The 25,122-nt window shown below is 37.9% G+C and overlaps 1 protein-coding gene and 1 long non-coding RNA gene across 2 annotated transcripts; one reads left to right on the forward strand and one right to left on the reverse strand.

Annotated features, from left to right (window-relative positions):
• Positions 1–2,219: 2,219 nt before the first annotated feature.
• Positions 2,220–15,201, reverse strand: LOC140849558 (rho GTPase-activating protein 20-like). Its single transcript, XM_073237089.1, has 6 exons — positions 14,815–15,201; positions 13,477–13,558; positions 9,957–10,034; positions 7,614–7,680; positions 5,434–5,562; positions 2,220–2,789 (listed from the first exon to the last, which is right to left on the reverse strand). Exons 1-6 carry the CDS (start codon positions 14,868–14,870, stop codon positions 2,719–2,721), a joined length of 483 nt encoding a protein of 160 aa, XP_073093190.1. The 5' UTR covers positions 14,871–15,201; the 3' UTR covers positions 2,220–2,718.
• Positions 15,202–16,324: 1,123 nt separating this feature from the next.
• On the forward strand, positions 16,325–23,784 carry LOC140849559 (uncharacterized). The gene is made up of 3 exons (XR_012131591.1): positions 16,325–16,461; positions 19,471–19,573; positions 23,230–23,784. It is a non-coding gene; the product is annotated as an uncharacterized lncRNA (long non-coding RNA).
• Positions 23,785–25,122: the final 1,338 nt, after the last annotated feature.

Here is a 25,122-nt window from a genome sequence, read left to right on the forward strand (position 1 = left end):
GTGATCATTGCTCTGAATCCTCTACCTCTTCAGCGACTGCCTGCCCATGGCATGGGGGAGCTATGGACTTAATCTACATAAGACTTTGAACCTAGCTGAATCCTCCAGCTTGAGGATTATCATGATTTTATTGCTGTTGCTATTGTATGTCATTAGTCTGGTCACAACAGTCCAGTTCTCACCCAGGGACCACTGCAGAAGAGGGGAAATGAGTAGATTGTAAGGCAAGATTTCTGGAGGGGTGGCCTGTGGGTAAAACTGTAATATTCCCAGTATATCTTGCCTGGCTTTAGTGCATTTTCATATCAACAGGCGTTCCTCAGGGGTGGAGAGTCCTTCAACTCCATATCAGTGGATAATTACCTGGGCAACCAAGGGCTTATCTGAACCTGAGACCTTAGGAGCAGGTCTTGTTTACTTCTGCCTGAGCAGGAAAGAGAGGGCCCCGGACTGCAGTTTGTAAGCAATGAAAGAGGTTTTAAACTTCATTTGTCCCTTTGACTGATTTTGGATTTAGAGGTACATTGTCCCAGGATTTCCTCTCCCTAGAGTTACAACCTTGAACCTCTGAAACACCCAAACTTTCCTTAACATCTCATCAATGCAATAAAAGCAATTAGGTTAGAATACATCTATGTTTTAAATAACTGATAATTAGGCAGGATTTTCATAGTGCTTTGAATATAGTTGGTGCTCATTAAGTACTTCAGGGTGGCAAAAAGAGGAGCTTTCTTTGTGTTTCTCTAATGCATTTTCTCGCAGCCTATGAACAAAAGAGATGGGTCTACAACATTTAGGTTTTGTGGACTCAGTCTTGGAGAGTTGAGAATATGCCCTAGAAGAGATCAGGATAATGGGCTCATTGATCCACGCTCCATTCTAAAACCTAAGGAAGGCATGCTGCCACAGCAAGTGCAGTACATCAGCACACAGATAGCTGGACAGAGAATTAAGGGAGCGATGGAGGGCCAAATGAACTTTGAGCCTGAGAAATATGGTAGGGTGACACGGTTTGACTCCTCTGATTGCTCCCCTTTTTTAGTTTAAAACATTATGTTCTCTGTATTATATTTTTCAATAGGACATTAAGAATAGATTTCATCCTTTTACTGAGGTAACTTTGAGCTTTTGTGAAGCAGGAGCTTGATAATTTAAGATTTTTATAAGCTTTTTGCAAGCCTCCCAATGTTTAGAAGTACAGTCTAGCATGGTGAATACATACTCATCAACCTGTGAGTCCATAATCAGCTTTCCAAAATACCTAAGCATGGATGGCTTTATGACAATACATTTCCCAACACTTCCTTATATAGTTTTTCTCCAAAATTGATGTGCCAGGAAACCACACTGAGTTCCCAAAACCCAAGTCCCACCTCATAAAGGATATGCAAATTCCTCATCCTCCTCTTACATCTTAACTAAGGTGAATGGCCTGAAGGGTAAACCAATCTAGGTGCCTAACAAGGGGGAAGCCTTTGTAATGATTAGTCACAGCAGCTGCACCTAGGGGGCCTGAGTCTTTTTCAAATTTATACATATTTCTGTTAAGGATAAAGCGTAGTGGTCAATCTGGTCTATTTGCCTCTTAAGAATGTGATGAGTTCAGATACGTGGTGTAGACAGTAAGGGAGTAATATCAATTTTTGTTTAATCAACTTTGCTTCTGTAGTCTCCTCTATTTCCAAAAATTCATGGCTTCTGAGGAAGAGTACACTGAGGAGAAAAGAAGGAGCATCAGTAACAAATACTAATGGCGAGAAGAAAAGGAAACCGAGTCAGTGGCCTTTTGGAATTTCCCACATTATGAAATTGGCCAATAGCATCCTTGTGGTGCTAATGTGTTGTTCTGCCCCATTTCGTAGTTGAACCTTCCCCCATATCGTAGTTGAAGTCAGGGTCAGTCCTTTTAGAGGCTTCTACTACCTGCATCCCTGCCTCATGAAACAACCTGTAGCTGTTCAGGTTTCTAGGTATTAGCCATGTGCCGTGGATTTCAGTGTCAGAGCCCATTTTAAAAGCTAAATGCTTGCCAATGATCTTTTTTATATGTTTAAGTTATGGAAATCCTTTTCCGCTATTCTCAATAATAATTGTCTAGTCTCTGAAAGCACCAAAGAACAGCCCAAGTATATATAGTAGGAAAGCTTTTTTTAAAAAATGTAATTCAGTATTTTCTGGAAATAGCGAAATTTAAAAAATATTTTGGGAAAAATCTCCAGATAAAACTTTAATGTGATCTCTTTCAAAGTCAATGTATATTGTTCACCACAGTAATCAAAATCTTTTTAAAGTCATGTTTAAGATTTATTTTAAAATTACCATTAATCCTCATCTTACTCGATAATTAAAAATATATACTTCCTAGGCCCTTTTAACAAAGTATAAAATATACTCCAGCTGTCAGACCAGTTGCGGCCTGAAGGAAGCCAGCACCAGAACCTAGCAGGAAAGGAGCAAGTGGTAAAACTACTCTGACTTAGGTGTTATTGGCTGAACACACGGGAAGGTACAAGGGCTCTGCAGGTCAGTCTCCCAGAGCATGCAATAGTGCAAAAGGGTGAAATGAGGATCCAGAAGTGTTGGAAAATACCCAGACACTGGGACAAATTGTTGGTACATCATAATGTAGGTCCTTTGGAAAGTGTGTCCACAGGTAAAGATGAAAGACTCGTTGAGGAGCAATGCGCCGTGGTGTTCTACCCAGTCGGGTTTTTCCTGTCAATTGCCAGAGCCCGTCCAACAGGCCAGGTGTGCGACCACACCCTTTTTGAATCTCCTCCACCAGGAATCTAAGGAAGAAGTGGGATGATCATTACTAGTAGTTTAATTCACTTCACCTTATTTCCACAAGTGCCACTGCACATCACACTTGTTCCAATGGCGAGAAGAAAAGGAAACCGAGTCAGTGGCCTTTTGGAATTTCCCACATTATGAAATTGGCCAATAGCATCCTTGTGGTGCTAATGTGTTGTTCTGCCCCATTTCGTAGTTGAACCTTCCCCCATATCGTAGTTGAAGTCAGGGTCAGTCCCTTTAGAGGCGTCTACTACCTGCATCCCTGCCTCATGAAACAACCTGTAGCTGTTCAGGTTTCTAGGTATTAGCCATGTGCCGTGGATTTCAGTGTCAGAGCCTATTTTAAAAGCTAAGAAAATTTGGTATTCAAATCAGGCAGAGTGTGGGCTTCATCGACCTCCATTGGAAGTCTCCTGTGACTCTGAGATTTCCTGTTGGGCTTTCCAAGTGACCAACTGTGGTCCCCTTTCTCCTGTCCAAAGGGTCTGCCCTTCCTGACACCACCTGCTCGACCCCACTCTTCAGCCGGAGGATGCTCTGGGGGGCCACAACCCTCAGGCAGCTCCATGGATGACTTTTGTTGTCTGGGTCCTTGGAACTAGGCATTACGTGCGGCTGTATTACCCGCAGGATCCCAGGTGGCCAATTTTCCTGAAACCCCACCAAGCTGCCTAGGCATGATGTCTAATTGCCCAACAGCTCAGGGCACTACTGACAAAGAGCTTTACAAAGAAAAGGTGACTGTTTCAATGTTCCCACGACACAGCTATGAATGTTTTTGTAATAAGGCACCTGAATGTTTGCTTAAACCACCTACTTACAAAACTGAATGCTTTAAAGACGTCAACAGTGGAGTCGAGTTGTAGAAAGATAAACGTCTAGTCGAGTAACATTTCACCAAATATCCCCAAATGCCCATCCACTTGGCTTTTCGCGGACGTAGTGAGTGAGTGCACTGCCCCGTGAACCTACAGCGGGCAGTGCTTGTGATGCTGGGTCAGCGAGACCAGGATCACATAACCAAAAGGCTCCTGGTTTCCCACTTAGTTGGGGAAGCTACTCAAGAGTCTCTGAGCTTCAATTTGCTCAACTTTAACATAAATGAAGCCATGTATCTTACTGGTGGACTAAAGAATGTAACATACAGCTCGGCACCAGTCGGGGCTCACTCGGCCTCGATAAAAGTAACTTCCTTCACTCTAAGGCCTAAGGCAGCCTTGACACCCACAGCAGACCCCACCCCCATTCTCCAGTTGCTCTTTCGGCTTCCAGAAGCTATGTGGTTGTGAAGGAATAATGCCACCACTCCGCCTAATTAGGGTCTTTCTTCCTGCCCTGAGATGCACACCCCGACCATTTTAAAGGGAGAGAAGGAAGAACACAAATACGTTCTTCAATCCAGCAGGAGGATCCTGTTTGTCAGGACATACACATGCTTACCCTACATGTGCATATGTAGGTGGAGTTGTATGTGACCTGGTTTCCCTACTTGTAACCTGGTTTTGTTATTTCTAGAACTATCTGATGTACTCTGTGATAAAGCTTCAGTTTTCATAAGAACAATGCTGTATCACTTGATACAAAGCTATATATTCTAGCTACTCTATGAGCACAGACATAAAGCAAAGGAGACACTATGTCGTGAACTTTCTTAAAAATATTTTTCGGCTTAGCTGGACCATTTGTAATGTATGTTATTTGGTCGTAGAGTTCATGTTGCCCTTGCGGCTACTAGAAATATATGCTATGGCCATGAGTATGTGAGAATGATAGAAGCAGCTAAATTTTAGGAATGCAGCATTTTTATATGGTTGTGGTATGATGTGGTTTAGTGGTTCCTCACGGTGGAATTAAGGTATGAACATTTAAAAAGCAAATTTTTGAATCATTGTTCCTATAGGATAACAATCATAATGTTAAAAATGCTGTGAGTAGAAACTGTTTTCTGGCTCAAATACTTCTCAGATTAATAGCACAGTGTCTTCCGAGAAGGACACATCATTGGGAGCATTTTGGCAGGGCAGAGATAAAAATCGTAGCAAGAAAGAATAAGCCCCATCCCTAAATTTCTATCCAGTTGTAGCCTCCACATGGGTGTGAAGGAGATGGGAGTGAGCTCCTTGTGTGTGTAGCACTGAGAGTTCAATTCTAAGTAGAATGCCAAGGCTACTCCACCGTATCTAAAGTCGGTAAGTCCCATAATTCTTTGCTCCCCCTGAATTCTTTCATTCTAGGTTTCTCTGAGCAGGCCATCATCTGATTACTTCTTGTGATGGCCTGAGATACTGGAGAAAACCCTGTGATGGGGAAAATATATTCCCCAGACATATGAAGCTCATGCTCTAATTAAGACACAAGTGATGTTTGTTCATAACATAACTGAATGTTGGAAATGCTCTGGGGTCACAGAGAAGGGAGAGACTGTCTACCTAGAGGAATGAAGGGGAAAAAACCCCTCCTAGCAATGCATTGGGTGTCTCTGAGGTTTATTTTGGGTTATTGGTTCATTGTTAGGTTCTTGCATGTACTGCCTCCCCACCCCCTCATGGAGAAGAATCAACTCTATGTCCTGAGTTTCTTTTCAGGAGTGTGGACATCAGCCAAGAAAAAGCCGGTGCAGGAAGGGAGGGGGCTCACCTCTACTTTGTTGGTTCTTGGGAAGCCACCTGGGCTTCAGGATGAAAGGAAAGATAGCATCCTGCAGTTCCTGGGGCACCAACGGATCAGGAAGGTGGCTCATTTTAAGTCCGTAAGGATGTTCATTGCCTGCATGGAGAAAAATCTAAATATAGATTCCGGCTGATGGTGGTGGGTAGGATACAAACCTACCTTACCATGAGCATGTGCAGCATACTGGGGTGTGCTGCCATTCCGGGGCTTCTGGAGAAACAATGCTGTGCCTCTGAGTCAGCATCATATTCACTCACCTGGGGAACCCCTGCAGAAAGCAGGTGCCCAAGCAAGGGTTTGGAAAGAGAAAAAGCTTAAACATGGTGCTTTGCTTGGAATGCACAGCCCCATCAGGGCAGCGCACCATGTTGACTTGTGCTGTGCTTCCATCTGAGACTATTAAAGGCCCCCGCAGTTTCTGTCTTGACACCAACTAGATGTGTAAGGCTCAGGCAGATTGCCCCTTGGAACCTTACATCCATGCTTCAAGCACTTGCTTATAAGGATCAAAGTAAATATAGTAAACATCGGTAGTTAATCATTTCAAATAATTGTATACGTTAAGAATTGCTATGATCACTGTTCTCTCACTCAAGGTGTCAGCTTAACAAACAGAATTTCTATTTGCTTTTGTCAATTCTAAACCAAGGGCTACTCAAGAGCAGCAGGGAGCCTTTATGCTTCCCCCCTCCCCAACCCCACCCCACCCCCTGGAGGCTCCTGCCAATGGTCAGATGGAAGGATGCACCCTGTGTTGGGAACCCAGAAGCAGAGTGCAAAACACTTGTTCACAGAGTGGAAAACTGCACCCAAAATCATGGGGAGTTGCCGGCCAAGAGTTTTGTTTTGCTCTTTCATGCTCTAAGTTGCTTCCTCTCCGTAGAAATCTCAAAACTTTGGGTTCATGACCTGGTTTTCATTTTTCAAGGATAGAATGAAAGTTCCCTTTCTTTCAGTTCACAGGTATTATTGAATGTCACTTGAGCAGCTCTTGTTTTCCTTTTCATCTGGTGCACATGCAATGTCAGTACTCTGTTTAGCACAACAATCACAGTGACTTCCGTCTTTTAAGGCAGAAGAAGCTTCTGTGACAGCAATAAAATACAATGAAATCACGAGTATAGCCAGGAACAGTTAGTCCACAATTGAGAATTTACAGCATGCTAGGAAAAGTATTCCGAATGGCTGCTAAGCGACCATCAGGAATGGACAGGCTCTTAGAGCCAGCTGTGGTACGTGATGGTCTAAGCTTAAAAGTTATCATCTATATTGCTTTATCTCAGTGAATGCATTTTATTAAAACGCATGTACCGGTATTTCATGTTTTTCACTTTATTGCCGATTTCTTACTAACTGAAAAAAATGAAGCAAGTGGGCACGCTGTCCTCAGCTATGCACCTGGTGACTCTTTGTATTCTAAGTTGGGGAGTATATATTTCATAGAGAAAACTTGTTTCTTTAGATTATCCAGATCACTTGAAAATATTCTTTGATTCATTGGAGAAAGAATAATAGCCAATGGATTGTTGGAAAGATTAAAAATTAATAATTATCTAAGAGGAAATGCTTGAAGATTTCTAGCAAAAGTCATTGTCATCATTACTGTATTGCAAGGTCTCTCACAGATCCTGTGCATGTGTTTATTTTAATCTATTTCCATTTCCACAGTGAACAAATTTACTGATCCAAGAATTACTATTTTGAGCTGACTTGTAATAACTATTTTAGGAGAGGTGTAAGCTCTGTATCAATAACCTTGGGAACAATGCTGGTAAACTCAGCCTGAGACACAGCAAAGTACGTGTGGCTCAGTCAAGTGACGACTTGAGGAATCTAAATGTGATCATCTCATATTCTTTAGGCCACTGAGAAAAATTCTGGGCACAGAGCAGATAATAAATATTTGGATTTGGATTCAGAGACATGACTGGGTTTTAGAAGATGCTCACAAATTAGAGGCTATTTAATAGTTAGGAAGTGGAACAGAGGAATTCAAGACTTGAATTCTAACGACATCAATGAACACTGTGTGAGATTTTCAGTTTGACAGGTATTTAAACTTAAGACCAAAGAGCCATTAACTTGAGATTTTAGAGTTAGAATTTTGAACCCCACCAACCTCATCATACATTTTCCCTGACACTTACCAATGAGTGGATGTAGGGTTTTTTCCTTCTCAGAAGTGACCCACAGCTGGTAGTTATCCTCAGAGCCCTTGGGGACAAAAAGAATGTTTCACCATGAATCTTTCACAGTAGTACTTGAAGAACACATTTCCTTAGCAGTTTAGTTGTTTCCAGAAAGAAAGAATTGAGTCCAGTATAAATGCTATTTGTTCCATGGGGGGTAGCTACAGTTGTGGAGTTAACAATGCTGACTTCAGTCACCTTTTGTCCCCCAGTGACCATCCCAGATTCTTGTCCCTTTGATAAAGGCCAAGGATCTATAGCACCACAAGGCAATCAGTCCCTCACTTTGTGGGTGGTTTGTGGCACAAGAAAACATTTTTATGCCCCCATCACTAAGGAGTAAAAGGCTAATCTCAGGAATCCTGCCTCGTGTTGTCTCCAGACTCCTTGGAGAATGTTGGTTTTTGCTTTCAAATGTCCCTGCCCAGACAAGCACATCCTCCAGAAAGCCACACACAGTGCCATGATTATTCCTGAGCAAAGTAAAACCTGAAAGGCATCATGAGCTCAGCAACCCTGAGCAGAAGGAGAGAAATGCCCAAGAGGCCTTGAGCAGATGGCAGCGTGAAGTCAGCCCACTGGCTTTGGTGCGGACAAGCCCCCCTTTAGGGACTGAATGGACATGGACTCTAACCTAGCGCACAGGTCAGATGCAGAAAGCAGTTAGTCCCTGCAGTAACACCAGCATTCCCACTTGAAACAAACAAGTCTAAATTAGAAAGACTGCTGAACTCTTTCAAAGAACCCTTCAGGAGACAATGAAGCAAAAAATGTTTGAAATGGAGTTGATCATAGTTATTATGCTTGCCTGTACTCCTGATTAAAATCATGGCCTTACCCACATGAAGAAGGGTCCAAGCATGGAAGCAATCTCTCTCTCTCTCTCTCTATCTCTCTCCCTCTCTCCCTCCCTCTGTCTCTCTCTCTCTCTCTCCCTCTATTTCTCTCTCTCTCTCTCTCTCTCTCTCTCTCTCACACACACACACACACACACACAGCTAATTCTGCTCAAAACCATTGCAAAAAGGAATTGAGAGCCAATAAAAGTATTTTAAAGTAGGGATTGGAAACACGATGTTGGAATCCTTTAAATCAAGCATGCATATGTAGCCAAATAACCTGTTTTTCATTAAAATAGAAATTTTTTCTTGCCTAGTTGAGATTGATCGCCTTAAGCAAAGGAAAATCACAAACATAAAATGAAATTAGTTGTATCATTAATCAGTCTCCCCAACTTCATCCCTGAAAACAGCTGCTCTCTTCCAATATTTTTTTATTATTCAGGGCATACATATCATATAGGTTAGAAATCAATATAATATGTGTTTTACTCAATGCCTATATTCAGTTTTACTTTATGCATATTATTAAGTTCCATTTGCATAGAAATCCTTAATTTCTTGTGCAAATTCTGGTTGCCTAGAGTTTTTAAGGGGCTTTATTGTCCCATTGGGTCAAATAAAACTTAAATTACAATTTTGTAATTCTGTCACACAATAACAGGACATTTCCCATTTACAGAGAATTTTATATAAGAAACTGTGCATTGCAAATGCTTCCTTCAGCTCTGTCCATCTGATATCTCTTCCCTTACAAAACCTCACCCTGAAACATACCCATCTCTTTCACCAAAAAAAAATTTCAGCAGCTCACTCTAGCCCCATCTAAATGAGGGACGTGACATTTAAAAGAAAACAAGATGAAAGTGATGCGTATACAGATATCCCCAGACTGGGGTCTTATTCAACCCTCGCCTCCTTTACTTGTATGAACAAGGCATTAGCTTATCTCATTCTGAGGACCTGCATCAAGGGGATGTAGCTTTTAGCCAGGTGATCTCTATATGTCGATCATCTATGCCATTTGAGATGCATGTTACCTAGACTGAGTTCTCGGGTGATGACCAAGGTAAACAGGGATGGGAGAGGAGGGATCAGGAAAGAAGATTCAGAAAGAGTAGCCCCATAGAGGAAGAAATATTTAGAGTCTTATGAGTTGTCTTATGTATATTCTTTGTTTATATTATTTATAATAAATATGCAATGTGATTAGCCCTCTAAAATTATAGCCCAATTTAATGTTATGACTTTCAATTTGCACAAAATTAAGTTGGGAATACAGGAATAGTACCCATGTATAGGCTAATAACATAGCTTTGCTACCTCCAATTTCTACATTTGGGGGAGAAATAAGACTTTGGCATCTACAATAATGAGCTATTTTATGATGGGTGAACACACACACACGAGCTTGCAAAACCAAATTTGGTTTTTAACTAAAAATAGCTTGCAGGTAACTTACAGTTACTCCTAGCACTTGTAGGCACATGTGAATGACATCCTTGACTGTGTCTGAGGTTTTTACAGTTATAGTTACAGGCTGTAAAAAAGAAATCAGAAAATGGCCATGAATTAAAAAATTTAAACCAGGTGAGCAAATAATTATTGGCAAATTATTATCCATATTCTAAAGTCAAAACTTGTTTTCAAGCAATGAGAAAATAAAGCACATGTAAAGCAAACCCTGATTACAATTTGTTTCCATTCCTTTATATAGCATGAAGGTAGTAGGAAGCATTTCAGTAAAATATGTATTTCTCTTAGAGGATTTGTGGCGCATAAAACGTAACAGCTTCATTAAGAAAGAGAAAGACTGAGAACTCTGAGAGGGCACATGGGCTTCTCAACATCCTCAGGCTGTGAACATAATGGAGGGGGGAGCAGTTGAAAAAAGAGGAACTGGATGCTTTTCTTTCTTACTGCGTTGTGTTTTTATAGTATGGCTTTGTTTCTTTGCAGTTATATACTCAGCTTCAGTAAGAACAGAATAAGAACATGAAATGTCTTTAATATATAAAGACATTAAAAAATAGTGTACTTTCTCTCCATCAGATGACATGAGTACTAAGATTTTCACTGTTGAAATACTGTTGAGACAAACCAATGAGTCTAGCAAATGATACTGAAAGTGTTAGAAATTGGAGTTCCGTTCCCAAATCTGACAGTGAACAAGTATTTATACTAGCTTTCTATCATTTTTCACACTGAGGAACTGCTCATAAAAGCAGGACAGTTTACAGAAAATTACCTAAAAGGGATTAATAGGATACTGAGATGGTATCTATCAAACTATCTGAATTTCAAAAGATATTTAAGGAACATTTACTATGCACAACATAACATTATAATATTATCAGACGATGAGGCCCGTGTCATCTGATAAAGGACTCAAAGAAAACTGTGTAAATGGACACTCATGGGCCTTAAAAATTAAAAACAAAGTTAAAAGAAACCCTTTTTAGCCTATTATTTTTCTTTTCATTGTATTCTTTTTCTTTTTGATTTCAGTTCAATTGCTTGATATGCCACATGGCCCTGAAAATTGTTTGATAATGGGACTTGTGTTAACAAAAGCATTCATGGATTTCAAATTACTTGTAGCACTAAGGATTATGAATAAATGTTTCAGAAGCCAGAAGTAGAGTTAACAGCACTGTGCTAAATTTTTATAGAAGTATTCAGTGTGTTTTAGCTTGGGATTTAAGTTTTTTTTTTATTTTTAAAAAACTTTTGTCACAGTTCTATTTTTAAAGATGTCCAAAAACTCTCCAATACAATTTAAAAACTCTCCCATGACATTGCTTGTAAGGTAAAAAAACAAGAACACTAATCTGTTTTGAAATGCTGGCAATCACTCCCTCATTTATCTGGCCTGTAAGACAGTAAATGGCTTTTCACAGCATATGGAACATACTGTGTTCAATATAATAATTACAGGGTTGTATGTATTTCTTCCTGCATGTTGTCTCTTCTCCCAAACAGATACATTCCAGTAGAGTCTTTGTATGAAAATAGGTTGGAAAAAAAACCATTTTATCAAACAATTTGAAAAACAGAAATATGACCTGTTTTTCCCTTTTGACCTAAGTGTTAACATGGTCTATAAAGAACCAGAAAGATGTGATCAATTCTCAAGACTTCAGGCCAACCTTGAAGTGTCTAGGTGTTCAAATTATTATCCAAAACAACTATTGTAATTATGTTTGATGATATCAATGAAAATATGCTATTAATTAAAAATATAGGAATCTCAGCATAGAAACTCAAAATGTTTAAAAATAACACGTTTTTAAGGGTAAAATATTTGAAAGAAAATTTATCGGATGGGCTAAATTACAAAATGAAGATGACAAGCGTAAAAGTCAGTGATTTAAAAATAGGTAAGAGAAATGATCCAGTCTGAAAAAGAAAGAGAGAAACCAAGATTGAAAAAAATTAATAGAACCTGAGGGACCTGTGGACAATATCAAAGGCTCTAATGTACATGAAACTTTTGAGAGCATGAGTGAAAATCAGACATTGTCAGATAAAAGAAATAAAGAAAAACTGTTGGTACAAGATGTTCTCAAGAAATGCTAAGGGAAGTTTCTCCAGGATGAAGTGAAACAGTATGAGAGGGAAACTTGGGTCTTTGGGAATGAATGAAGCACATTAAAAATGTTTATTTTGTGTAAAGTGTGTGTAAATGAAGTTCATTTTTTAAAATTTCAAGGTGATTTTCCATGAAAAATTCTGAATGTAACCCACCAGCACAATGGAAATCAAAACAGGCAGAGACAAGATTGTGCTTTGCTACAGGAGGATTGTCTAGTCTCATATCCCTCAACTAATGCATGTATGTGGCACTCAGAGGCAGCATGAGTTCTGCTACTGTATGGGAAATAACTCTCTTAAACTACCTTTTCCCCCCACCTTAAAATAGTATTGTGTATGATCTAGAGCTACTATAAAGCATAACAGAGTATTATGAAGTATAACAGTATCATAAGAAATAAACAGAATATTTTGTTCCTCATTGTAAATGTCTTTGATAGTGCACTGTAATTTCAGAAATCAAATTATACATGAATAATTGGGGCTAATGGTTTGATATTTTCCCCAATAGCGTAGAAATATGCTGATCCCTTAAAAGTATCATCCTCTCAGCTCAATTCAATCCAGACATTTCTCAGAATGAAAGACTTTCAAAACAAGTCTGCCTTTCACATAGAAACTGAATGTAATACCTGGCCCTTGAGTGGATCCTGTAGTGGAAAGATGATATTATTGAAGTCAGCTGACAGAATGGGTCAACAAAGTAGATTAAACGTTAAATTTCCTGAGGTGATGACCGTATGGTGGTTAAATAACGGAATATCTTTATTCTTAGGACATACTTAATATTTAAGGATGAAGGGCTGTGGTGAGTGTATGCCCTCACACATAGGTATACACATACACATATGGAGAGAAAGAGAAAATAAATAATAAAGCAAATGGAATAAAATATTACTAAATAGATGAATGTAGGTAAAGGGCATATGGGGTATTGTTTATACTATGTTTTTGCAGCTTTCCTGTAAGATTACAATTACTACAAATAAAACATCATAGGGAATAAAAACTATAGAAACAACCCAAACCACTCTGTAAGTAGTGACATCTGGAAAAAATGTTTAATTCTAATAGGAAAATAAAAAATCACTTAATTACAAGAAGCCACTATAGTTGCTATTTGAAGGATCTTGAGACACTTTATGGGCATTAATATGTCATGCTCTTTCCATGCTTAAGCACTGTACCTATTATGGATTCCCCTTTCTTCGTATCACCTAGGACTCACTTTTTATATACACAAAAATACATTTTCCCAACATGGCACTTTCTAAATACTCTCTCCTCCACTCTTCCTTTCTCCCTCCCATCCCCCGAGCTCGCTGTGTCTCTTGATTCCGCCTACATCAGAAACTTGAAATTTAATTGTTGGTCTTAAAAACACTTACAGAGGTACACTTCTTGATGTCCTCCGTGAAGATGTCTAGGGAAATGCTTTTGGGCTGGTCCTCTTTGGCCAAATTGCTGTACCTAATCAAATTCAATAATAACCCAAAATAGTAGGATGAGTTACCTATTTGCTTATTTTCAAATCAATCTATGTTGTTAATATTTTCAATATACTTTGTTACTTTTAAAGGCATTTCATTAACATTTTCATTACAGTTGATTAGTAAAAGGGTTAGTGAATTTATGGTAATGAGGAGAACAAGTGGTGTCCGCATACTCGGTGTTAGACACAAGCAAGGCATTGCTGAACAGGGAGAGGTGCCGCTGCTGTCTCCTCCCGCCTCTCCTGAGTTCCACATCATGATGAAGCAGCAGGGGGCCCTCGCATGATGTAGTCGCTTCACTGTGGGTGTCCACCTCAACAGAAGGGCTTTTCTTGCAACATATCAAACACCAAAAGCAACTAGTCACAGTCCAAATACACAGTAACATTTTTTATGCTATCTGCCAAGGTTGACACAGCACTAAAAATTAGTCTCGACCCCCAAAATGGGTTGATTGCTCTAATTTAGGGTCACCAAGTTACAGAAAAGTATTGAAAGAGATGAGGTTACTTAGGGAGTTGATGCAGTTGGAGAAGGGTTTCCAGGACGAAGCCCTGGAGCAGGCCGACTCTAGGGTTGGGGAAAAGAAGAAAGCAGAGCCGATGACAAGCTGTTAGGAAGGAGAGATCCAAGAGGCCAAGGGCATTACAACGAGATGTTAAATAAAAAAAGAAAAAGATAGGAAAAAGAAAAGGGACAATTTGTGGCAATATCAAATGATAAGGAGATTTGTGAAGAAGTAATTATCATTCGGTTTCATGTTAACATAAAAATCTCTATAATGGAGGATTCTAGAAAACTAACCTCAGTTTTATCTAAGTCATTGTTCAGATTTCTCAAAGATCAGCAAATAATACTGGGAACATCAAAAACTTTCTAAACCCAAGTAAGTGCTTAGCTATTACTTGCCTGAGCCATGACTAGGCTCTAGCAGGACTCTGGCCGCAACCCAACTGAACAGACCACAAAAATTCTTTCATAAGTAGGGCAGGATTTCACAGACCTACTGGGGGTTTGTTTTCTCCCATGAAGCCAGGAAAACTGTCTTCCCCAGAATGTAAAGCCTGCTCTCTCATGCTCAGCAGTATGAAGCTTCAGGAACATGAGTAGCTTTTCATGAATCCAGCTCTGAAGTTGAGAATTAGTTCATATATTTTAGAGAAAACAAAAGAGAACACTTCCCGTGACTGCCAGACTGCTTTGATGCCCGAAAGTAGCGTATTAGAAGAGTACCTTATGCTCTGAGGCCTTGAATGACCATCTCGGCGCTTTTTGATTGACGAGAACATCCTTTGTTCGTCAGTTCTTGGCACTGAAAACCAAGAGTGTCTACAGTGCTTGGCTGAGCACTGAAGTACCTGAAGTAAGCCTGTGGATTCCAGTAGTCAAGCTCTCTGGCCATTATGATGTCAAAGTTCTAAGGCTCATGTCATAACTGACAAACTGCCGTACTTGTTTCCATGACTGTGCTTCCATCTTTTGAATTTTTTTAAATCTATCTTTTTATTTTGAGAAAACTGAACACTGACATGTTTAAAAGTTTAAAGCAAACAAAAATGAATAAACCTGTTTATCAAGTTGCATATATTCTTATACAGAGAAAAGGATGGTTCTAGCTAATCTTAAAACCAGTATTTTGTACATTCTCATTAGGATGTAAGGACAAAATGAACTACAAAGAAATCTTACATTTAATTTAATTATCTTACCTTTATAATGGTAATTGGTATTGTTATTTTGACACTAGGGTATTGTAAGATGAAACAAGTAATGCTGTTACCATTAAGAATCAAGATTTTCAGCAAAAGAAAAAAGAAATACACAGGCTAGAACAACAAAGAAGTTAAATTTGTATATCATCATCTTAAATTTGTATTGGAAATGTCAATGTGAACTCAGTTTCCCCCTCCTCTATTTAAAAATACACATTTTCTATCTCTATGTATTTTAAAAGTCTTGGGAATAATAACACCACACTAGCATGGACACTCTTATTAACCAAATTTCGGGTCTCTAGATGCCATCCTTACCTGAAAGGAACCAAGACTCCTTTTTGGATCAATGACTAATTTGAGGTCTGAAGGAAAAGTAGAATACTCAGAAAGGAAGCTAACTAACTAAGACTGGTCGGTTCACATCAAAAGGACACTTGGGCCACCTTGAAGGGGCTCTCCCTGGCCAAAGACTGTATAGTTTGAGCATCAAAATGAGTAATAACTATAATTCATTGTATCATTTGAGTTATAAAAAAGCCTCCAATTCTTAACACTAAAAAAACAGCAAAAGGAACAAAATACAAGCAAATCGAAACTCATTAAACATCATTGTTCATTTCTATGGATCATTATTCTGAAAATTCATAATTAAAAACCCCCGAAATAAGAGCATTTATTGGGCCTTTCCAGTATGAACTCTATCCAGAGAAATCAAAATCTTGATGTTAAAAAGTATTTATTGTTGCTGAAATTTTGTTGTGAGGTTTAATGGTAATAATGAGATTTAAATTTATTATTCATTATTTTGCTTTTTTGAGAATGCTTTATATTCAGCTGCACTGTGAAGTCATTCTGCTATTTTCAAGCCAGTTTAAAATTTTCTTCTTGCTTAACTGTATGTTAAAATCCTATATATAGTATAATAAATTTTACTAATGTTTGTTGTGTGTGTGTGTTTTGTTTTGTTCTGTTCTTTCAGCAGTATCCTAGTGTGAACCAGTTGTCCTCCAGTCTGGGAGGACTGAGTCTTCAGAGTTCTCCACAACACAGAAAGCCTGAGACCGGTAAACCTAACACAGGAGAGGAATATTTTACCCATGACTCCTGTTTGGGCACCTGTACCTAACTTGAATTTAGACCTCAAGAAATTAAACTGTAGCCCAGAGTAAGTAATTTATTTTATAATCTTTAGTAAGTAATACACTTTGTCAAAAACATTGAATGACTTTAAAAAATAAAAGAAGTATTATGATAGTAATACCTTGATTGGAAGTTTTATTATCATGGACTTTTCTATTTTAATTTGTATGGAAATTCCAGATGTAAAATTCAATTCAGCTCACCTGTTCCCGTCTCCATCCAGTCTCATTCACTGTCACCTCATACTTTGGAGATTTTTCTCTTGTTTGAAGGGAACGGTTTCAAAAACCCAAATCTAACTGTATTTTTCTTACATTTCTCTTCCCCCACTTTTCACCAGTAATAATTTGTGATGTCTTCTAAATTAGGTGGAATCTTTCAAGTTTTTACCCTTCAGTCTTTGCTTGAAAACGATACAGACTTCATGTATGTATTCCCAAGAACAGGTCTTCTTTTCCCACTCACGAGAGAATGTGAAACCCCTAACCCCCACGTTATTCATCCAGACTGTATTTTGGTTTGGTTCTCATTTTTTGAGTATCTACTCACTTCATGGAGAAGTTTAGCTGGCAGCCTGTGTCTGGGAGCCGCCAACCTCTTGTGTGTCCTCTGGGTGGATGAGCTCTGTTACTCACCTCACATGTGCTTCCAAAACCAAAATTTATTTGTTCTTACCTGCTCTCAGTACTTCCTAAGAATAGGATATTCCTCTGCACCCAGGTGCTTCTGGAAGACACCTTCCTACTGCTGAAATCTCTCCTCCTCATAAAGTAAGCTCTGATTCACAGAGCAAGAGAGTCTTCTTTCTTACATAGGGAGAATTAGTGTTCTTCTTTAGAACTGATATTTTCCTTTTTTAAAATAGTGTTTTAGCTCTTGAAAAACTTAAAGTTCCTCTCTGTTCAGTCAAAATTTTTTAAAGATTTTCAATACAGAAACGGAAAATGGAGCTGCCCCCTTCTGCTACACACCACCACCAACGCTTGCCCCCTCCCCATCACTGCTTAAGGCAGTGCCAAGATCATTTCCATGAAAATGTATAATTATTGATTCTAGGTTGGAAACAGCTCCTCATCCTTCTGAGTATAAACCCCTGTTAGGTCAGTAAGAGTGTGGATTCCAGCCTTGTACTATACATGGTTAGGTGCCCTATAAGGAGGTGACTATAGTTTATGTGTATGTATAAAGAGATCCCATAGATAGGAAATGGTATATATGTTTCTTCTCAGTTATGTGTTTTCTGTTAAAATCTCTCTTATCAAAATAGCAAAGCAGAATAATTAGGAGTACAGGCTTTAGAGTTGGACAAACCTAGGTTATTCCCATGGTTCTACTGATAAGTAACTTTAACACTTGTGCAAATCATTAGAACCTTTCAAATTTTCAGTATTGCCAACTGTAAAACAGAAACAATTGGTGCCTGCGTATTAAGGTAAATAATTTATTCAATAAATATTTAGTGAATGCCTTCTAAGTACCAGGCACTATTTGTAGGTGCTGAGAGTGAAGAAGGAAGCAAAATAAAGTTCCCAATCTCATGCAGTATATATCGTAATAGAGAACACATTCTAGCTGAAAGTCAAACCAATGAGTTACAGATCTTCCTTGACTTATGTCCGGTCATTGTAAGTTGAAAATATCATTAACTTGAAAATGCATTTAATACATCAAAACTACAGAGCTTCATAGCTTAGCCTAGCCTACGTTAAACGTGTTCAGAACACTTAGAGTCTACAGTTGGACAAAGGCATCTAATGCAAATCCTATTTTGTAAGAAGGTGTTGGCTGTCTTATGTAATTTATGGAATACTTGTACTTAAAGTGAAAAAACATTTGGGTGCAGAATGGTTGTAACTGTATTGGTTGTTTACTGTTGTGATGGTGTGGCTGACTGGGAGCTGTAGCTCACATCATGACACAGTATCATACCACATATAGCAGCCTGGGGAAAGATCAAAATTCAAAGTTTAGTTTCTACTGAATGCGTATCTCTTTCATACCATCGTAATGTTGAAAATCATAAGCTGAACCATCGTAGGTCAGGGATCGTCTATATAATACAGTGTTTGATTATTACTATGAAGTAGGGAGTAATAAGGGTGGAGCTTGACTGTTTTTAATGGAGGAATCAAGACAGATTTTGCCAAGGAGTTAACATCTGAGTAGAAATCTGAAGTGAGAGAGAAAGCCATGTGACTCCCTAGGAAGGGTATGCCAAGCTGAAAGAACAGTAAATGTAGAAGTCCTGAAGCTGGAATCAGACTGGTGCATTCAAGGAACACCACCAGCTTAGAGCCCATACATATCGGGATATTTCTAGTCAACCAACTCTTTAAAACTTTCCTTTCGTGGTTTTCAGTACTTCTGCTTCTTACCTCTGTGGTTGCTCCTTTATTGATTCTGTGTCTACTGACATTAACATATAACTTAATAAATTATAAGCACTTTCTCTATGAAAGGAATGGTGCTAAAGTTGCACAAGGACAAAATGATCTCTGATTTTAAATGGAAAAGACAGGCAAGGTACATGCCAACTAAAGCAAAGCAGACTGATGCCATAGAAACATAAACAGATCTCAGAGCACAGAGAAAGAAGCCATTCCTTCTGACTTAGGATCAGAGATGAGTTGGTTTCAGAAGCAGCAATAACTTTGATGAGTCTCAGAGAAGGAGCTCGACAGGTGATAAATGGGCAGTAAAGCAGCAACAGCATCATTAAAGATGCAAATGTATGCATTTTGACTCATGTTTTCTACTCCCCTGTTCATGCTGTATATGCTGGTCCTAATGGGATAATGTTTTTCCCTGAAATATGTTGTACTTTTCGACCATAAAAATGTTGTGCCTTTAATTTAGATCTTGTGACACATGTCACATATATGGGTGCTTAAAGTAATCAGGACTTTCCGATTATAGTTAACATAGCCAAATGATTTTTACTTTTGTCCTGAGTGTTCTTAATTATCTACAACAAATACCTACTTTAGTGTATTTTCGTGATAGTTGACATAGTTTGTGTTTGCATTTTTTGCAGCTCATTTCGGTGTACTTTGACAAATATTCCACAGACACAGGCTTTACTGAATAAAGCTAAGCTTCCTTTAGGATTGTTGTTACATCCCTTCAGAGACTTAACGGTAAAGTGACATATTTTAAAATATTTGTGAGTACTGATATGTGTGCTTATGTACAAGGGTTTAGATCATATATTTTCTTAGAATTTTTTCATCTTGTGTTTTTAACTGAAGTATTGTTAATATACAATCTTCTATTGGTTTCAAATAGATAACGCAGTGGTTCAACAGTTACCCATATAATTAAATCCTTACCACCACTAGTACAGTTACTGTCTATCAACATAGGAAGATTTTAATTGAATCATTGGCTGTATTCTCCCTGTGACCAACTTATGTTGCAATTGAGAATTTTTGTTCCTATTGTCTCCCTCACGCTCCCCACCTACCCACCCCCTTCCCCATGGTAACCACAGTCACTTCTCAGTGTCTGTGGGTCTACTGCTGTTTTGTTCATTCTGTTCTGCTTTGTTTTTAGATTCCACAAATAAGTGAAATCATATGGTATTTGTCTTTCTCCACCTGGCTTTTCACTGAGCATAATACGCTCTAGATCCATCCATGTTGTTGCAAATGGCAGGTCTTCTTTCTTTTTTATGGCTGAATAATGTTCCATTGTGTATTTTTACCATATTTTCCTTATCCATTAATCTACTGATGGACCTTTTGGTTGCTCCCATATCTTGGCTCTTGTAAATAATATGGCAGTAAACATAGGGGTGCACATATATTTTCAAATCAGGGATTTTGTTTTCTTCAGGTAAATTTCTAGAAGTGGAGTTACTGGGTCACATGGTATTGCTATGCATAGTTTTTTGAGGAACCTCCATACTGCTTTCCACAGTGGCTTCACCAGTTTACAATCCCATCAACTGTAGGAGGGTTCTCATTTCTCCACATCATTGCCAATACTGGTTATTTCTTGTCTTTTGAGTAGTGGCTATTCTAACTGGTGTGAGGTGATATCACATTGTGGTTTTGATTAATATTTCCCTGATGATTAGCATTGTGGAGCATCTTTTTATGTGCCTGTTGGCCATCTGTATTTCTTCTTGGGAAAATGTGTATTGGGGTCCTCCACCTCTTTTTAATTGACTTATTTGGTTTTTTGGTGTTGACGCATACGAGTTCTTCATATATTTTGGGCATTAGCCCCTTATTGGATAAATCATTTATGAATATATTGTCCCATACTATAGGTTGCCTTTTTGTTCTGTTCTGTTGTTGGTGTCCTTTGTTGTACAGAAGCTTTTCAACTTGATGTAGTCCCACTTACTCATTATTTTATTTTGTTTCCCTTGCCCGAGGAGATCAGTTGCTCATGCTTATCTTCGAGAGGTTTTTGCCTATGTTTTCTTTACCAGTTTTATGGTTTTATGTCTTACATTTAGGCCTTTGATCCATTTCAAGTTTACTTTTGTGTGTGGAGTTAGACAGTAATTAAGTTTCAGTCTCTTGCATGTAGCTGTCCAGTTTTGCCAACACCAGTTATTGAAGAAACTGTCTTTTCTCCATTGTATAGTCATGCTCCTTTATCATATGTAATTGACCGTAAATGCCTGTGTTTTGTTTCTGGGCTGTCTGTTCTGTTCCGTTGATCTATAGGTCAGTTCTTGTGCCAGTACCATACTGTTTTGATTGCTGTAGCTTGGTAATATAGCTTGAAGTAAGGGAGTGTAATCCAACAGTTTTCTTCTTCTTTCTCAGGATTGCTTTGGCTATTCAGGGTCTTTTGTGATTCTGTACAAATTTTATGATGATTTGCTCTAGATCATTGACAAATGCCATTGGTATTTTGATAGGGGATTGCATTGAATCTGTATATTGCTTTGGGCAGTGTGGCCATTTTGACAGTATTCTTCCTATCCATGAGCATGAGATAGATTACCATTAATTTGTGTCTTTAATATCTCTCATGGGTTAAGTTTATCCCCAGGTACTTTATTCTTTTTTGGTGCGATTGTAAATGGAATTGTTTTCTTGTTTTCTCTTTCTGCTAGTTCATTGTTTTAGTACATAGGAACACAACAGATTGCTGTGTATTAATTGGAATTTTATTTGAAATTAGAAGCAATCATTTATTTCAAATTCAATTCACTAAACATTTTCTGAGCACCTGCTCTGTGGAAGACCATAAACTAAGCACTAGTAAATACAGAGTTGACTAAGTCCATTGACCTTTGTCCCTAAGAAGTTTTTATCTAACAGGATAAAGATATAAAAAATAATTACAGGGAAAGATAACTAATACATGTAACTAACAAAATTCTGTGTGGTACTTAGGTATTGAGTGCAGTATGGGAAGTGATCCCCTCTGGGTTCCAGTAGCAGAAGTTTTCTACCAGTCTAATTAGGTCTAAGTTGGGTTTTGAAAGATTAATAGTTTTGGAAGTTGAAAATGCTATGGAGGATAGATAAACTTGAAGATTCCTTTATTAAATATAAAGCAAACACCAACCACGATGCCAGTTAGGAAGGAAAACTATATGATTGTTCCTAACTGTATTAAACAAATAATAACCTTTGTAATAATGCAGTTCAAATGCTTCAAGTCTGTTGAATTAAAATATTACTTGCTTAAGATTCCATAGTCTGTGTGGCCTAATACATAGTTTGCAGGAATTTTACACATACTTATGGTATTTCATGTAAGTATATTATATTTAAACTAAAATTTCCAGACTTCAGAAGGTTTATCCAGGCACATTTTATTTATACTTTGTGAGTTGCATTTCTCCCTCACCACCTTTTTACTACTGTGGTTTTCTAATTCTCTTATTATTACTGAGTTTCTTTTATTCTCATTCATCTGAAAAATACTTATTGACTACCTGTCATGCTAGATGGTGGAGATACCAAGGTCAGTAGGCTCTCTCGTAGAGCCTAGTTTCCTACTAGGATATATATATGATTATCTTCTAGAAGCATGTACACTAAATTGGCAACAGTAGCTTCCTCTGGGATGTAAAATTCCAAGTAATTTTTTATTTTCTCATTTTCATATAGCTTTTTTTCTGATTTTTTTCACATATGATATGTACTATGTGATGAAGATTAAATGTGTGAGAAAAATTAAATACAAAGATGTAACTGTTTATGTATATTATAGATAGGGGGAAAAAGCAGAGGAAACATACCAAAATATCAGGGGTTAATTTAGAGAAATAGAATAATATGTGATTTCTTTTTTCATATTTTCTAAATTTCTTAAAATTGAATTAAAATTCCTTTCCCAAACTAAGCATAGAGAGAGACGTATGCTTTTTAAAGGCATATTGTGTTTGGTTCCCTATGGCCTCGGTTCCCATCAGGACTGTTGTGACTGTCTGTGAGCAGGGCCCTATAGTCTAGGATTAGGCGCAGGCAGGAACAAAGACAATGGCATTTTTATGTGGTAGATGTTTCTATCTCACTATTATTTCATGTGTCCAGTTGATGAGCTCTGGGTTACATTATTTTCTTTGACAACTAGGCTTTTTTGTCAGCCAGTAACTCTCATTACATTTGGTTTGACTTTATTTTAGTGTTAAAGTTTGTGACGATAGAAGAAGAAACTGTGGTAGCTACTTGTGTTGCTCAGCACATCACTGGATTTTGTTAAAATGCTTTAATTTCAAAGCTCAGTTAGAGGTTCTATTCTGTGTACAAGCAGAGCAGTATGTATTTTATTTTTCCCTGGGGTGCTGTTTCTGCTACAGTATCTTTATTTTATTTCCTAGCAATTACCAGTGATAACATCAACTACCATTGTGAGATGCGGATCTTGTTGAACATATATAAATCCTTTTGTATCCTTCATTGATCAACGTAGGTGGAAATCCAATTTGTGCTATGAGTTAATGATGGTAAGTTTCAGATTCTTAAAAATAAGTGTGTTTAATATTAGTTTAAACATTTTGACACTTTTGGCATTATCTATTCTCTCCCCGCATGGCTTTTAAAATTTTCATGGCCCTCTTAATGAATTTAATGAATAGAATGAGGTTACAGATACTAAATTTTGGCTGGGCAGGAAGATAATTGATAATGAGGAGAGTGACAAGGGGAAAGTGAAAAAAGTATTCAGTATTCATAAAACAAGCAGTATAGGTCGTGCAGACTAATTCTGCGTGACCCTGACATGTTAAGGTTGTCTTCTGTTTGTACATTTAGTTCACTCAACTAAGTGTAGACCTTTGCCAGTATGGACACTTAAGGTGTGTGTGTATCTATTGTCCCCTTTGGTCGTTTCTTAGATCCTTTTAATGTAATTGCTTTCAAATTTGTGTTTCTGTCATCAATTTCATGTGATACACTAGGAAAAACAATCCTAAGAAGCAAGTTTACCTGCTTTTCTCTCCTGATTTCAGAAAATAAGTCTTTTTATGCTTCTGATATATTTTTAAAGAGCTCTTAAGGTATTAGTCTTTCCATGAATTCTTCACAGATGAGATTATAAACCTCATATAAATATTGATGATACAGGTATTTATTTCTAGGCATGTGTTATGTGTATTTAGTTGCAAATCAAATTACTAAATTTGTACTGGGTCCCTAATTCTTGCCTAGTTCCTAAAGAATTTATGTATAAGCCCCCTTACTCGATCTTACGGAGAGCCTCATAAACGACCAGAAGTTCAGAATTCAACCGTGGAGTTTTATTGCTTCTTCAGATTACATGGTAACTATTCAGTGTTGAAATCAGTCATGGAATGCAGTTGTATTGATTATTTGTAATTTGTTGTTAAGTGAATTGTCAAAATCTTGAAATTGTTTATAGTATGAATTTTTGAAAATAATGCTGAGAGTTTAGCCTTAACAAATAGAAAACTCTTTGTAAAGGTTACTTGACCTAGAAAAATGTTACATTACTAAGAAACTTCAGTAATGTTCTATGATAATCACTAATAACATATACAGTTGGTTGCTATATCTTGATTTGAATACTTGTATGGAATGAACATATTCTTTTACCATGTAGTATTTAAGACCCTCAAACAGAAAATTTTGTTTTCTGCCAAAACTGCAGTTTTCAGGCTCTTAAAGAGACCACCATCTTACTGGTTCACCTGGTACAGATAGCAAGACAAATGGATATTGACTGCACTCTAACTTTTCTGTTTCCAGTCATCATAAAATTCTGCCTGTTCTTTAGATATACAGACTGTAGGATCTCACTTGTCTTTTCCACTTAACAAAAATGAATTCTTGGCCTAAGTTCTGCTTATCTTCTTGATCACATCTACTTACTTTAAATATATTTATAATAACTTACATTTCTTCTGTATCCTCATTTCTAATCTTTGTTACCTGCAAAAATGTAGTGTTGCTCGTAGGGAAAGGTAAACAGAGATAGCTAATGTGTATTAAATTCCTGGTGTTTGGCCCATTTCTTTATTTTTATAATGGTTATGGTCCCTTATGTCCATGTTAGTAACTGCCCACTTACCTACTATTTTCCTGTTTCTGTATCAACTACAGTGAATTTGCATTTGGTCACTTTTGCTCTCAACTTCTTGCCTGCTTTAGAATTTACTCTGTTCCCAACTCTGTTCTGGCTCCTTAGGAGTCTGAAGCTAACTGAAGCAGTGCAGCAAGAAGTAATCTTTAATTTTTGCTGTATGATCCTGGGT

The sequence above is a fragment of the Manis javanica genome, chromosome 5 (genome assembly GCF_040802235.1).
Source record: "Manis javanica isolate MJ-LG chromosome 5, MJ_LKY, whole genome shotgun sequence".
NCBI lineage: Eukaryota > Metazoa > Chordata > Mammalia > Pholidota > Manidae > Manis > Manis javanica.